General features: G+C 42.4%; 1 protein-coding gene across 3 annotated transcripts in view; it reads right to left on the minus strand.

The window, feature by feature from the left end:
- RMDN1 (regulator of microtubule dynamics 1) overlaps positions 1-12,115 on the minus strand; it is a 29,032-nt gene that overhangs the window by 3,164 nt on the left and 13,753 nt on the right. For 2 of the 3 annotated variants that reach the window (XM_034763225.1, XM_034763227.1), the window contains exons 5-8: positions 11,482-11,571; positions 9,514-9,569; positions 6,539-6,626; positions 3,876-3,906 (exon numbers count right to left, since the gene is read on the minus strand). In XM_034763225.1, coding sequence (XP_034619116.1) covers positions 3,876-3,906; positions 6,539-6,626; positions 9,514-9,569; positions 11,482-11,571 — 265 coding nt within the window. Of the gene's footprint in view, positions 1-3,875; positions 3,907-5,747; positions 5,814-6,538; positions 6,627-9,513; positions 9,570-11,481; positions 11,572-12,115 lie in introns of all 3 variants that reach the window. The other variant, XR_004644780.1, reaches the window with a different exon arrangement.

The raw sequence follows: 12,115 nt of genomic DNA on the forward strand, positions 1-12,115 counted from the left end.
GGCTTCGGGCAGCCCCCATGCCTCCGGACCCTGCGCCGCCGGAGCCCGGGAGGGGAAGTGCCCGGCCGGCGGCTGGGGTCCGGAGGCAAGGGGGCTGCCTGAAGCCCATAGCGCTTGGGCAGCTCAGCTCTTAAATCGAGCCGAAAAGTAAGGGGAGGAGCAGAGCAGCCGCGGAAGGGGAAGTGCCTGGCCGGCATTTTCCCGGACATGTTCGACTTTTTGGCAATTCCCCCCGGACGGGGGTTTGATTACCAAAAAGCCGGACATGTCCGGGAAAAACCAGATGTATGGTAACCCTAAGTAACACTGTCTCCTCCGCTCCAGGAGCCATGTGTGTGAGTTGCACATAGGTAACACTGGTGCAGCTGAGGCCTGAGAAGGAGGGGAGAAAATTTTGACAATATCGAAGAAAGTACTGATGGAAATTTGTATTTTTAGCAAAGGGAAACAAAAAGAACCCTTTCCTCTTGTAAGAGAGGATTTTCATTGGTTCAAACACTCAAGGCCTGTGCACTGTGTCTATTTGGGCCATAGACTTTACAACATAAGCTTTCCGGGCAGAAAGTGTTTTCTCCAAGTATCCTACAGGGATGAGAATAATGATGACATTCAATAAATTACAGTAGATTCTACTTATTAGTAACCTCTTGGTTCCCAGCAAAAAGTCTCTTTTATCTAAAGGTTGCCAATAAATGGAAGGCAAGTTTGCAGGGCTGCAGCCAGGGCAAGGAGTGCTGGGACTTCTCTGGCTGGAGTCAGGGTAGGAAGCACCAAGACATGCATGCTACCTCTCCCTGCAGCCCTGCACACCTGCCTGTGGCTGGGAGGGGAGGCCGAGGGCAGGGCAGCAACCACAAGGTTTGGGAGGCTGCAGCCTGGGAAGGAATTGCTGAGCCCAGGGTCCCACTGCCATGCCTGGGCGCAGGCTGGAGAGTACAGAGAGGCAGAGTACAGCCCTGTGGGCCCCTGCTCCTCATGGAAAGCCCCAGCAAGAGGGCTGCATCCCTCCTCCCCACTACCGTCCTGCTTGCAACCTCCCCTCCAAGCTGCAGGCATGTTTGCGGGGGCTGCAGCCAGGGAAGGTATGTCAAAAAGTTCTTAATAAGAGGCATCTCTGTGGTCAATAACCAAATCCTATTAACGCCAATGGGACGGGCTTGGTTCTCAGCCAAATGTTGCTATTAACCAGAAATTGTTAAGATCTGGATTGCTATTAAGAGGCGGCCACTGTATGCACCTTTCCTCCGATGGGCAAACATCACTTTATAAAATGGGGAAATAGGTAGAAAGGGTTAGCTTGCCTAAGATCACACAGCAAGTCAGCAGCAGCTTGGGAATAGAACCAGGATGTCCTACTCCAGTCCCCTGTTCTAACCACTAGGCCTGCTACCCGCCTCATTCTTAACTTCCATCAAAAAGTCACTTCATATTTGCCAGGCTTCCTTTTTAAAAGAGTATATAATTCTCCTCATTCTTATTTTTCTTTGATAAGGCCCAAATTTCAAAACTGAACTCCATAGCTGCAAGTATAAATTTGGCTTATTTGATGTCAGTGATGTTTGCTGACTTAACTATAACTTTTTCACATAATGAACCTTTCCATGAGCTTGAATTAATAAAAAGCAACTCAAAGGGAAAAACCTAAGATGCCATGTATCAAACATGCAGTACTGAATGATATACTTCTTCCTGCTGATTATAAACATATGATAGGGACCCCCACACAGTAAGTTACATGGGCATGTAATTTAACTTTGTCGAATTACTGCATAAATCCTTGTTTGTCACACAAATCCACAAAAACATGGTCACATTCTGCATTTCAGCTTCTCTACATTCTGTTTTTTGTCTTCATCCTGTCTCTCTGTTTGGTTTCTGTACTAAGGGGAATTCAGTCAGTTTCCTGTATTTGGTCTCTTAAATGGACAAGAGCCAGGAGGCGGTAACAGGGAGATTTATCCAGAATGAGGACAGCATAACAACAAGAATGATCACAAGTCTACTCAGATCTTCTCTCAGAGCTGGAGTGGTGAGGGTGAGAGAGACAACTCAGCATCTGCTAAGTACCTTCTCTCCTGCAGGTCTTAGCATCTGCACACAAAGTTAAACTGAATAGCCAGCTAGGGTATGTGTAACTGCAATATAAATCCAGGGTTCAAACTCAGGTTTAAGCCTAACCCACCTTCTGGCTACACACAAATCGTGCTAACCCAGGGCTTGGTTCTAGGGTCCCAAGAACCCATATGGGTGAGGGTCCAAACCTGAGTCAAGCCAGGACTCAGGGTTCAAGCCAACCTTACTGCTTTGCTACGTGGATGCAGCCACACTGGACTCATGGTCTCGGAGTCTGCCACAAGTATCCTGCAACAATCCCATGGGCTGACATTCTTTGTCCCCTGGACAGTCAAGTTTTCCCACAAAGGGCCAGAGTGGCCACATTTTGGGAAAGTGCTAGGAAGGCTGGAATATGGGCAGTGGACTCCAGCCCACAAAGGTTGGGACCCAGGGCTCAACAATTCCTAGCCTGGGGTTATAAATCAGTACAGACCTTCAAGCCCTAGGTTAACAAAGCCAAGGTCTGACACCTCAAGTTCTACTAACCCTGGGCTTACATAGCAGTGCTGACAGACTCCTGGAGAGGGGTGACAAGTCATAGGCTAAAGTGGCAGGTCAAACAGTAGAGAAACAGAAGATACATCTTATCTTTTAAGCATTCTAACAGGCACCAACCGAAACACAGGACAGAGGTTCCCTCAATTACTTAAAAACAACCAAATTCTCTTTATAGCCAGCTCTTGGTATTTTCTTCCTAAAATTGTGCATCCACCATCCCAATCTCCTGCCTGTACTAACTCTCTCACAGACTTCTAATTCAATGCTTTATCTATAATCTATTTTAGGGGTTTCTGCTGCTGCCCATCACTGTAGTATTAATGTATTCTACGTAAGATAGCAATAGTGGAGTCCCTAGTGGTTCTGGCTTGCCTCTCTTTTGGGGTAAAAAGCCTGTATGGGATATTTTCTTTGTTGGCTGATTTTTCTCAGGGATATTTTTACTTGGGGGGGGGGCATATTTTGCGGGTGTCAGTGGTCTGTCTTTCTAGCTGTGGTGGAAAGACCTTTTCAAAGAAGCCTCAGATTAAATAATTAGCTGCAACTGGGCAAGCTACAATTCAGTAGCTGCTAGTCAGGTTGTACTGGGTAAATCACTCCCTCTCTGGGCCCAACCACTATTTCTCCACTTCAGGTAACAGGGAGAAAAAATTCAAAAATATTTCCTTTTGTCAGGAGACAGTCTTTACTCCCAGTTGTATTTAAGCTGACCCTTAAGCAAGGAAAGGAAAAGTTTTCATTCAGCTTCTGGTGAGAAGCAATGTAATTCCTAATTCACTTCATGCACAAGTAGTTGAAAAATAAGACTTTTTGCAGATTTTTTCCCCCAACCAGCTCTATTCATGAGTAAGAAAGAGAAACTGTCTGAACTGGTTCTTTGCTTTTTCAAATGTTGCCCACTGGAACTACCATAAATAACTGGAAATATTGCACTGCTACAAGTGGTATGCATACATTTCACTATATAGTGCATTTTTAGAAATATTTCAATCAAACTGAAGGTTCCCCAATAACTGTGCAATTGGTTAAAATCATCACATCATAATTCACCACAGCTCTGCTGCATAAAGGGGGGGAAGAGGAAAAAGCTTGCCATATAATTTAGGTCTAATGAGCTGAGTGGTGCGGCCAGGGACCTTGAACCTATGTTTCAACAGTACATATACTACTACGTGTTTAACCCCTTGGTATTTGCTTGCTTGCTTGAGTCTCTCGCCCAGGGTGACTCAACTCTACCCACAAACAAACTACACAAAAATTACCTTCTTCAGCCTTGTGAAAGTAACTTAGGGCCTGGAAAAGATAAGAGTCTATGTTAGTAATGCAATGCTGAATGACTAAGTCCACAGAATCAATTTGTTACTGAGAACACCCACCTGTACAAGAAGGCTGTGTTTTGTTTTTTGTTTTTTGTTTTTTTTAAATCAAGAGATACTGTTGGTGATCTACTGTCAACAGAACACAGAGACAAACAGCCTTATAATATATATTTAACTACCACAAAGTTGGACTGATCTCAGAACAAGTGAAGAAATATATTCTAGATGTATATTTGTTTTTAAATTCACCACTCAGAATAATGCTTTTAAAAGTACCAAGTTGACAGCATTGAGGACCGAAGTCCTTCTTACCCACACAACAGGATCAGCACTGACAATGGCCATACAAGCTTCTCCACCCTATCACACTCCTGTGCTCCAACCCTACCGGTTTGAGAGTATTTCTGTCTATACATCCATTTATTCCTTGGCTTAGCACCTCACTACAACTTTTGTTGGCATTAGTCATTACTGTGCTAGACTGAACCACTATCTCATTTAATAAACAGCCATCACATACTAAGTATTTTTGCTCAATGTTAATGACCTACAGGGAAAGTATTGTCTAAAAACGATTTTTTGAAAAAGCCGCTAAGCATCCACAAAATGCTCTTTGTGCTGATGTTGCAGAAATTTATTTTCAGCAACATGCGGACATCAGTAAGGGTGGAGTTGACACTGCAACATACTTAATACTCGATTCATTTTTAAAGTACTACAAAACCCAGTGCCTGGTTTTGCAGAATTCAGCAGTACTATGAAATCCTGGTTACCATTTTGGATTTATTCTTCTGAGGAGTGAGATTTAGTGGCTACTTTATAAGCTTCACTTTCAGTTGCAAAAGCCTATTTGCTTTTTTCAATCAAAACTCAAGCAATAAACATTAGCTTTCTGCAAGGCAGCAAATCTCTTGCAGCTGCTTTCATAGTGCTTTTCTTTGGGGGGTAGGGGGGAGAGAAAGAAACATTATTTAGTAGAGGTTATGGCCAAAAATTTGCCTGTTCATACAGAAAACCTGAACACAGCTGCAGGAACTTAGATTTGTTCACTAACAGCAAGGCCTGATGGGATTTTCAAAACCAAGTTATTCAACTAAAAATGTAACACATTTAGTGTAATTTAATAGTTTTTTTGGAGGTCCCTAAGCTAACTCTGATCAAAGTTATATAGTTGAATAGAAAAAAAAAAAAGCCAGTCACAGACTCTTTATGTCTGGATTAGGCTGAAAACAATTCTGCCACCACTATTCTAAGTATATGAGGGCTTGTCTATACGAATACTTAGTGCACAGCAAACTGGGGAGCAAATCTATCTTGTACTAGCCTGCCACACACTGTCTGTGTGGACACTGTTGCCATGCACAAAAAATTCCCTTTGATCTACCCCCCCTTTGAAATCAAAGTAGGCAACTTCTAGTACAGGGCCGCACGTGCCACACCGACACTTAGTGCATCTCAGGCAAGTGTGAGGTAGATTTGTATCCCCAGCTTGTCGCACACTCTTTGTGTGGGCAAGCCCTTACACAGCAGGCAATGTGCTCTAGTACTTAAAAGCTCCTGGAGTCAGGAGAACTGTGTTGTAGTCATGGTTATGACACAGACTTCCTATGTGACCTCGGGCAAATCACTTAAACTCTCTGGACCTCCGTTTCTTCATACATTACCAAAAAAAAAAAAAAAAAAAAAACCCCAACCCAAATCTAGGATGGAAATAATACTGGCTTCTAGATCTTATTAAGACGGGCACCTTTACATGTATATAATAAAATATGAAATAAAAAACAAAAATCACATGACTGTGGAGGACAAAGATACCTCAAGTTCAATCTGGAGGAAAACTCAAGTAGTTAAACAGTCATGAGGATGAAGAGGAAATATTTGCTAATGAAAAATGACAAAATCAGAGGGAAGCATTTTATTTTCATAGAAGGAAACGAAAATATAAATACTGAGTATCACATCAAATAATATGTAGGTGCTCAGATATCATGGTGAAGAGAGCTGCACTGGAACCTAGACAGACAATTATCTGTGGTCTGTCCTAATGGTAATCTGTCTCTGAGTATGCACCACTTTATGTGCTATGTGGTGGTTTGGAGATTAATTCTCAGCTGCCCCTTGTGTGTATCTCATTAAATCATCCACATTTGAGAGAAGGTGGTTCAATAGGTTCATGAACTAAGATAACTCCTTTTTACTGTATGTCATCAATGGAAAATAAATTGGAGGCTTTCATCCTAGTTTTTGCATGTACTTCTTATGGACCTAATATCAAGCTTTCACAGTCCAAAAGGATATTTGCCAAATAATAATGTCATTAGTCACTTTGTGGCTGTTCTAGGCAAGGCCTGACTTGAGAAGAAACGAATTAATGTTTGTTGTTTTTACATGGAATCTTGCATATTTCTAACAAGGCAACTTCATCGGCTCCAAATCTATATTTAATCCATCAGTACAATTTTGTATATGACTGCACCTGTATTGTTCATCATTCTGAGCACTTCTGGGAGGTGAGCTTTATTAGTACAATTATTACTAGAACATGTTAGTGGCTTCTTATTTTTGCTAAGAAAAGTCTATGGGGAACAAGTATTTGCATATAGTACCTCTTCATACGTGGAGGTTGGTGGTGTTGCAAATAGCATTGCAGCTATTTTGCTTTGGTACCATGGCATTTCAGCAAATGAGTAACACCTGGAGCAAAAGCAAAAAGGTTTTATATATTTCACATTTCTCCTTTATTTGGAGGTTCATACTTTTTGGGAGTTGAAGGACCCCCAAGTGTCAAAGTTTGTCATCCTGCCAAGAACCCACAATTGTGAATAATTGCAATGATATTACTTGGTCTTTGAATCAGTAGTTACAATAACAATAAGATACTTAAATTAAAAATAAATTGAAACAATTGTTGCAGAAGACATAACCACTCTGCTAAAGAAGTTTAGCGCCTCCATTGCTGCTAATCGCTATTGCATAATAAAGATCAAAATCCAACTTTTAGCACAAAGTTTACAATATAGCCTATAGCTTGATTTTACTGAGAAAAATCACGGAATTAAAGTTATCACTCCAACCAGATCCAGCCTTATGGCTTGTACTGTAGTGATTTAACCATATACTGTATGCATTTGGGTGTTTGAAAATTTTTGTAATAACCATATAAAACTGAATGATGACAGCCTGACCTAAACATTAGCTTGCTCCTCTTGATTACTTAATTAAAAAACCCCAAAAACAATAGTACTCTTGAGAGCCTGCATGTTCTACACTCATGAGAACAGGATTGTGAGTCAAACTTCTGAGTTCTAATCCTGGGTCTGCCAGTTGGCTAAGTCCCTGTTCCCTACCTCAGTTTCCCCATTTGCAAAATGGAAATAGTCATTACTTGCTTATGGGGAAACTGTAAGGATTAATATTTGTAGAGTTTTAAACAAGTAAAGTGCAGCATATGTGATACTGATAACGTTTGTAACACCATATTCCAGAAACACATCTGAATTCACGATTAGCCTTGATTTGCTAAGAAAACAATGTTTGAAATTCCTCATATGTACATGCAGCCTGATTTCTGGGGGAGGGGGAGGGAACAGATGTGGTAAAGGTCTAGAAACTTATTGAAGCCTGAGTGTTGGAAAGCAGACACCCAAATGGGGTACAGTAGCAAAGCCTTGGTAGAATGCTATTGGCAAACACTCACGATGCCAGTGCAGGACGAAACAGAAGGGGAGTGAGAGGAAGGAACTGATCCAATAATTGATTTTTAATCCCAAATCTGTGATAGGAATGTAGGGACTCCCAATTCTCAGAACATTTCAAAAACTATACAACTTGGTAGCACTTCACTACCCAAGTAGTGACACACAATTCCCTCTTCTCAGCTTTTCCCTACAGTTTTCCTGGGTCAACTGAGTCCGGTTCATGGGGCTCTAGCTGGGCATTCCCTACCCCTTCTAGACATCGGAACAACAAGAGGCTGCCTCAGAGCTGGCCCGTAGGCTCCCCCTGAGTGCTGGGTGGCAACAGTTGCTGCCTCTGCTCCTAGAAAAATAAGTTCTCAGACTATTCCAGGAAGTCAGGCTACTTTGGAGCTAGTGGTGCAGACAGGCTGTTACTCAGGAAAGGCAAGCAGGGAAAGCTGGAGCTTGCTAGGTTGCCGGAGACCAGAAATAAAGCCATGGCAAGGACCAGTTTGTGGAACTTGGAACTGATTCTACAAATCCATTCTTATCCTCTTCATTTTCACCATCTTCTGTGGGTACTTCTACACAGAAAGTGAGTCTCTGAGCCTGGGTCAACTGACTCTGGTTTGTGGTGCTCATGCTGTGGGACTAAAAATAACAGTGTAGATGTTCCTGCTCAGGCTGGAGCCTGGACTCTGAGACACTGTAACAAGGGTGGATCTCGGATCCCAGGCTCCCACTCCAGCAGAAATGTCTATACTGGTATTTTTAACTCAGTAGCGTGAGCCTAAGTCAGCTGACCCAGGCTGTGACTCACTGCCGCTGGTGGGTTTTTTCAGTGTAGACATACTATGGCATTCTAAAGATTTCCTGTACAGGGCTGAAGTGGCTTTGGGCTCTCTGACAGATCTGCAAAAAGGAGGAGGAAGTGCTGCATCTGGACTCAAAACATGCCACAAGTTTTCGATACCATGTGAGAACATTTCAGAAAAAGCAATGAGAGAATGGGAAAAGGGAGCCCCCATGTGGTTATACAGGTCACAGCTGGCCCCGATTTTTCTGGTAGAATGGATTTTTTCTGTCTCCTGTATTTCCCAGGCTAGCTCTCTCTCTCTCTCCTTCACAGCTTCTCTCTCATATGCTTTCCTCTGACTGATGCATCTAGTGCACACACACTCACTGACAGAGAAAAGGTGCCAGATGTCCAGCCAAGGTGCTTCTGCATAACATGTGGTGTTTGTACTAAAGTTAAATTCCCAGCTCTTCACCTCCCATTCATCAGTGATGGGCAGTGACAATCAGATTGATTCTCATTCCATCTACATTTTCAGACTCACATTAATGCTAAAGTAAATAAAAATTCAGAGAGTTCTTAAAAATGTAATAGCATATTTAGATAGCATGACAGTGTAAGCTTTTTGTTTAAGAATATCAATCTGTCCTATCTGTCCTCACATCAGTCTTCAAAAGTACCTTAATTCATAGTATACATTTAAATTTTAAATTCTGGCTCTTTTGAAGTCAGTGGCAAGAGACACTACGGGTTTGACTCTCCCAACACCTCTGAGGCAGACACTCAGAAACACTATTAATAGTGTCCTCAATTTCTGGTGCCTGCTGTGAAAATAAACTGAAGTCTGCAACTTATTCTTCTATATTCCAATGAACTAGAACTAAAACAAGGTCATTGAGCAGTTAGTTTCATCTTCTGAGTTATACTAAAACTTGGATAGCCAGAGTCTTTCAAATAACTCAGGACAATTTTCAAAAGATTTTCATGAGTGGATTTCAAGCCATTTAGCTGCTCTACAAATTTCTGCAAGTCATTTAACATTGCTCAAACATTTTCTTTTCTTTTCTGTCACAAGCTAACTCTGGTTTGAAGAAATAATCAGTCTTACCAAATGCCCATAAGGTGAATTGAGGTAGCATCTTTTGGATTGAGTTCAATGGCCTTCTAGCAAGAAAAAGAAAAGATGTAAAAGGTTGTTTCACCAGATCTGGCTTAAGAACACTGAAAAAATGCACCCATAGTTGTCCCCTGCTATTTCATCTGTGTGAAATGCAAACAACCGCAGGGACGTACAGTATTTGGTATTCACAATCTAGTCTGAGCTCCTTATCTTTATGTCTAATAAGCCAGCTGGCTTTTTTCAAGTGGTTGATCATGTCAGTATGTTAAGATTTTGATACAGCTTCTGAGTGAAAGTAAAATCACGTGAAGACTCAGCAGGTGTTTACTGAGCTGTATTTTCTCCAATATTTGGCCTTCAGTAGCTGCAATTTGCACTGAAAGAGCCCATGACGACACTCAGCAGCCAAAGACCATTCTAAGATGATATACTCACTTCGCAATAGCAAAGCTCACGCCTATATATACTCTACTAGTTTCAGAAGCTCATATAGGGTTCAACAGTCCTCACCTTCTATTCAGAGATTTTTTTATCTTAATGGAAAGCAACTGAAGAACACAATGCTCACAGCTACACAAAGATATTCTTTTCATTTGACCTGCATGCTTGTGTGCTAACATTCAGGTCATGAAGCACAGCAGCAGGGCATCTCAGGCACCCAGAGTTACAGGAAAGGTGGTGACACAACCCCGCACTGGTCTGGATTGCATCCCATAACGTGACAGACACCACTATGTGTTCCTGGAAGATGCACAGTAGGGCCTTGCTGCAACTTTTAGAAAGAAGTGGTGTACTAGCACATGCTTCTGACAGCAGCATACACAGTAACTGATTTGAGGGAGCAGGATACAGCCTAGCTGGCAGACTAACACTACTTCGGGCGTGGAGGATTTACAACTATCTGAACACAAGGAGTGATCTTAGCCTGCTCCCTGCATACAGGCTGGCATGGAAAGATGCTTCTTATGGCCTTACCTCCTCTCCCACCCCAAGTGCAGCAAGCAGGTAAGACTAGCCTTTAATTAACCAACTGAAAACATTCTCTGTGACAAAGGCTCTGATAAAATATAGCCCTGCAGTATATTACATCACCTCTCATTCCATGTGCATACGAGCCCACTGAGAAAGTTAGTGAGGGAACGCAGGCAAAAGAGTTGTTGATAAAGTTTCAATTGCTGGGCTAATTTTGCCCTCGTTTATCTATTTTTTTTAACGCACACTGACACTTCCGGTGCCTGAGGATCAGTTTGCAGGTTGCTGAGAAAACTGATATGACTGGGAGATCAGACGCAGAATTGCAATTGTCCACCCCAGAAAACAGCTGGTGACCCATCCTGCAGGGGGCTGTCACCCAGCATGTGAAAACCAGCACTGGTGAGGCCACACCTGGAGTATTGCATCCAGTTTTGGTCCCCCCACTACAGAAAGGACGTGGACAAATTGGAGAGAGTCCAGTGGAGAGCAACAAAAATTATTAGGGGGCTGGGGCACAGGACTTACGAGGAGCGGCTGAGGGAACTGGGGTATTTAGTTTGCAGAAGAGAAGAGTGAGGGGGGATCAGCCTTCAGCTACCTGAAGGGGGGTTCCAAAGAGGATGGAGCTCAGCTGTTCTCAGTGGTGGCAGATGACAGAACAGGAGTAATGGTCTCAAGTTGCAGTGGGGGAGGTCTAGGCTGGATATTAGGAAATACTATTTCACTAGAAGGGTGGTGAAGCATTGGAATGGGTTACCAAGGGAGGTGGTGGAATCTCCATCTTTAGAGGTTTTTAAGGCCCGCTTGACAAAGCCCTGGCTGGGATGATTTAGTTGGTGTTGGTCCTGCTTTGAGCAGGAGGTTAGTCTAGATGACTTCCTGAGGTCTCTTCCAACCCTAATATTCTATGATTCTATGACTCATTGTTCGAAAATGAAATATAGTGATGCTATCATACTAAAAAATGCTTATTTACAATACCTGGAAGTGTTCCTTGATAACATATGCATTTGCAATTTTAGTCTTGATTCCTTCATAATCTCCCGCATCACTGATGCAGATTGCATACCACTAAATTCAGAACAAAACAGGTCATTAAAAGAATAAGTAATAGCTCTAATTAAAATAAAATTATCATCACCAAGTGATCAGAACAATATTACTCAAATTTTAAAGCAAGTATTTATTAAAGTGTTGATTAATTAACACTATTGTTTGCTTACGAGAACTGTAATTATAATGGATAATTTAAATGGTGCGAGGAACCAGCCATGGGAGGAGCCAGGGCCTCACTATCACTAACTTGCATTGGCAGCAACACCGATTGTACTTAGTTACTCCTCTGCTAAGGTCTGGGTCTGATGCTAATGAGGAGAGAAGAGGAACAGGAGAAAAAAAGGAGGACAGACCCAGGAACCCTAGGAACTTGCAGCAGAGTCACTACAATGGCACAGAGGGAACAAAATGGATCTGTGATGCACTTTCTGGGCTGATAAAGGGGGAATAGTTCAGGCACCAAGAACTCTGACCAATCAGCTGCCTCTGTGGTCCTGTAGACAGAGCTGCCTCTGTGGTCCTGTAGACAGTCATTTTCTAAATATGAGAGTTTGATTTA

This window comes from Trachemys scripta, chromosome 2, assembly GCF_013100865.1.
Source record: "Trachemys scripta elegans isolate TJP31775 chromosome 2, CAS_Tse_1.0, whole genome shotgun sequence".
NCBI lineage: Eukaryota > Metazoa > Chordata > Testudines > Emydidae > Trachemys > Trachemys scripta.